The 748-nt window shown below is 56.6% G+C and overlaps 1 protein-coding gene across 1 annotated transcript in view; it reads right to left on the bottom strand.

Moving 5' to 3' along the window:
• The window catches only part of NUP160 (nucleoporin 160kDa), a gene marked incomplete at both ends in the record, with an annotated part of 27,462 nt that overhangs the window by 22,189 nt on the left and 4,525 nt on the right, over positions 1–748 (bottom strand). The window contains 1 exon segment of the mRNA XM_010136098.1: positions 627–724. Coding sequence (XP_010134400.1) covers positions 627–724 — 98 coding nt within the window.

Genomic DNA, 748 nt, shown 5'->3' with positions numbered 1-748 from the left:
CTCTCTGTGCAGGGAGTTTGCAGAGCCAGAAGGTCTCCCTGGAGCCTCCTTTGCTCCAGGCTCAGCCCCACCAGCTCCCTCAGCTGCTCCTCACAAGTTCTCCAGACCCTGCACCACCAAGTCACGATCCCGCCTCTGCTCTGTACATGAATCCCCTGGGGAAGGATCAGGTCTCCAGCAGATGAGGCTGCTCTCTGCCATCATTCCTGTCCTGATAAATTTATCATTCCCACAAGGAGCAGAAGTTCTGCACAAGTCAATGTCTGGCAACGTATGGCGTTGCATCCCTGCGCTCCCAGGAGCCTAACACAAACATTCTATCAGCATTTCCATGCTTTTAGCTCTTTTCAGACCATTCATTTTCCCACGGCACATACGAGCTTTTGGGATCCTACAGGAACAGGAGGTGAACGAGTGAACTGAGTCACCGATCAGCTCAGTCACCCAGGAAATTCCACTCCCAGGGCAAGGGCACGTGTATCCAGCTGTGTTTTCAGAGCAAAATTGTTCATCTGGAGAGTGCTGCTCTCTCCAGAGGGTCACATGTGAAACTTTTCCCTACTTCTTGCCTTGTAGACCCAAATCCCAGGAGAAGCTCACAGCGAGGACGCCCCATCACTGCATACCTGCCCTCGCTTGGGCGCATGCATGTAGACGCCGAGGTAGAGCCCCAGGGATGGGGAGAAGGCCAGGCGCAGGCGGTGCCCAGTGCCGGCGGGCACGCCCCGGCGCCCCGCGGACGCGCCGG

This window comes from Buceros rhinoceros, unplaced genomic scaffold, assembly GCF_000710305.1.
Source record: "Buceros rhinoceros silvestris isolate BGI_N320 unplaced genomic scaffold, ASM71030v1 scaffold23645, whole genome shotgun sequence".
NCBI lineage: Eukaryota > Metazoa > Chordata > Aves > Bucerotiformes > Bucerotidae > Buceros > Buceros rhinoceros.
The sequence above is the reverse complement of the archived record's forward strand: the minus strand, read 5'-3'. Positions and strand labels throughout refer to the sequence as shown.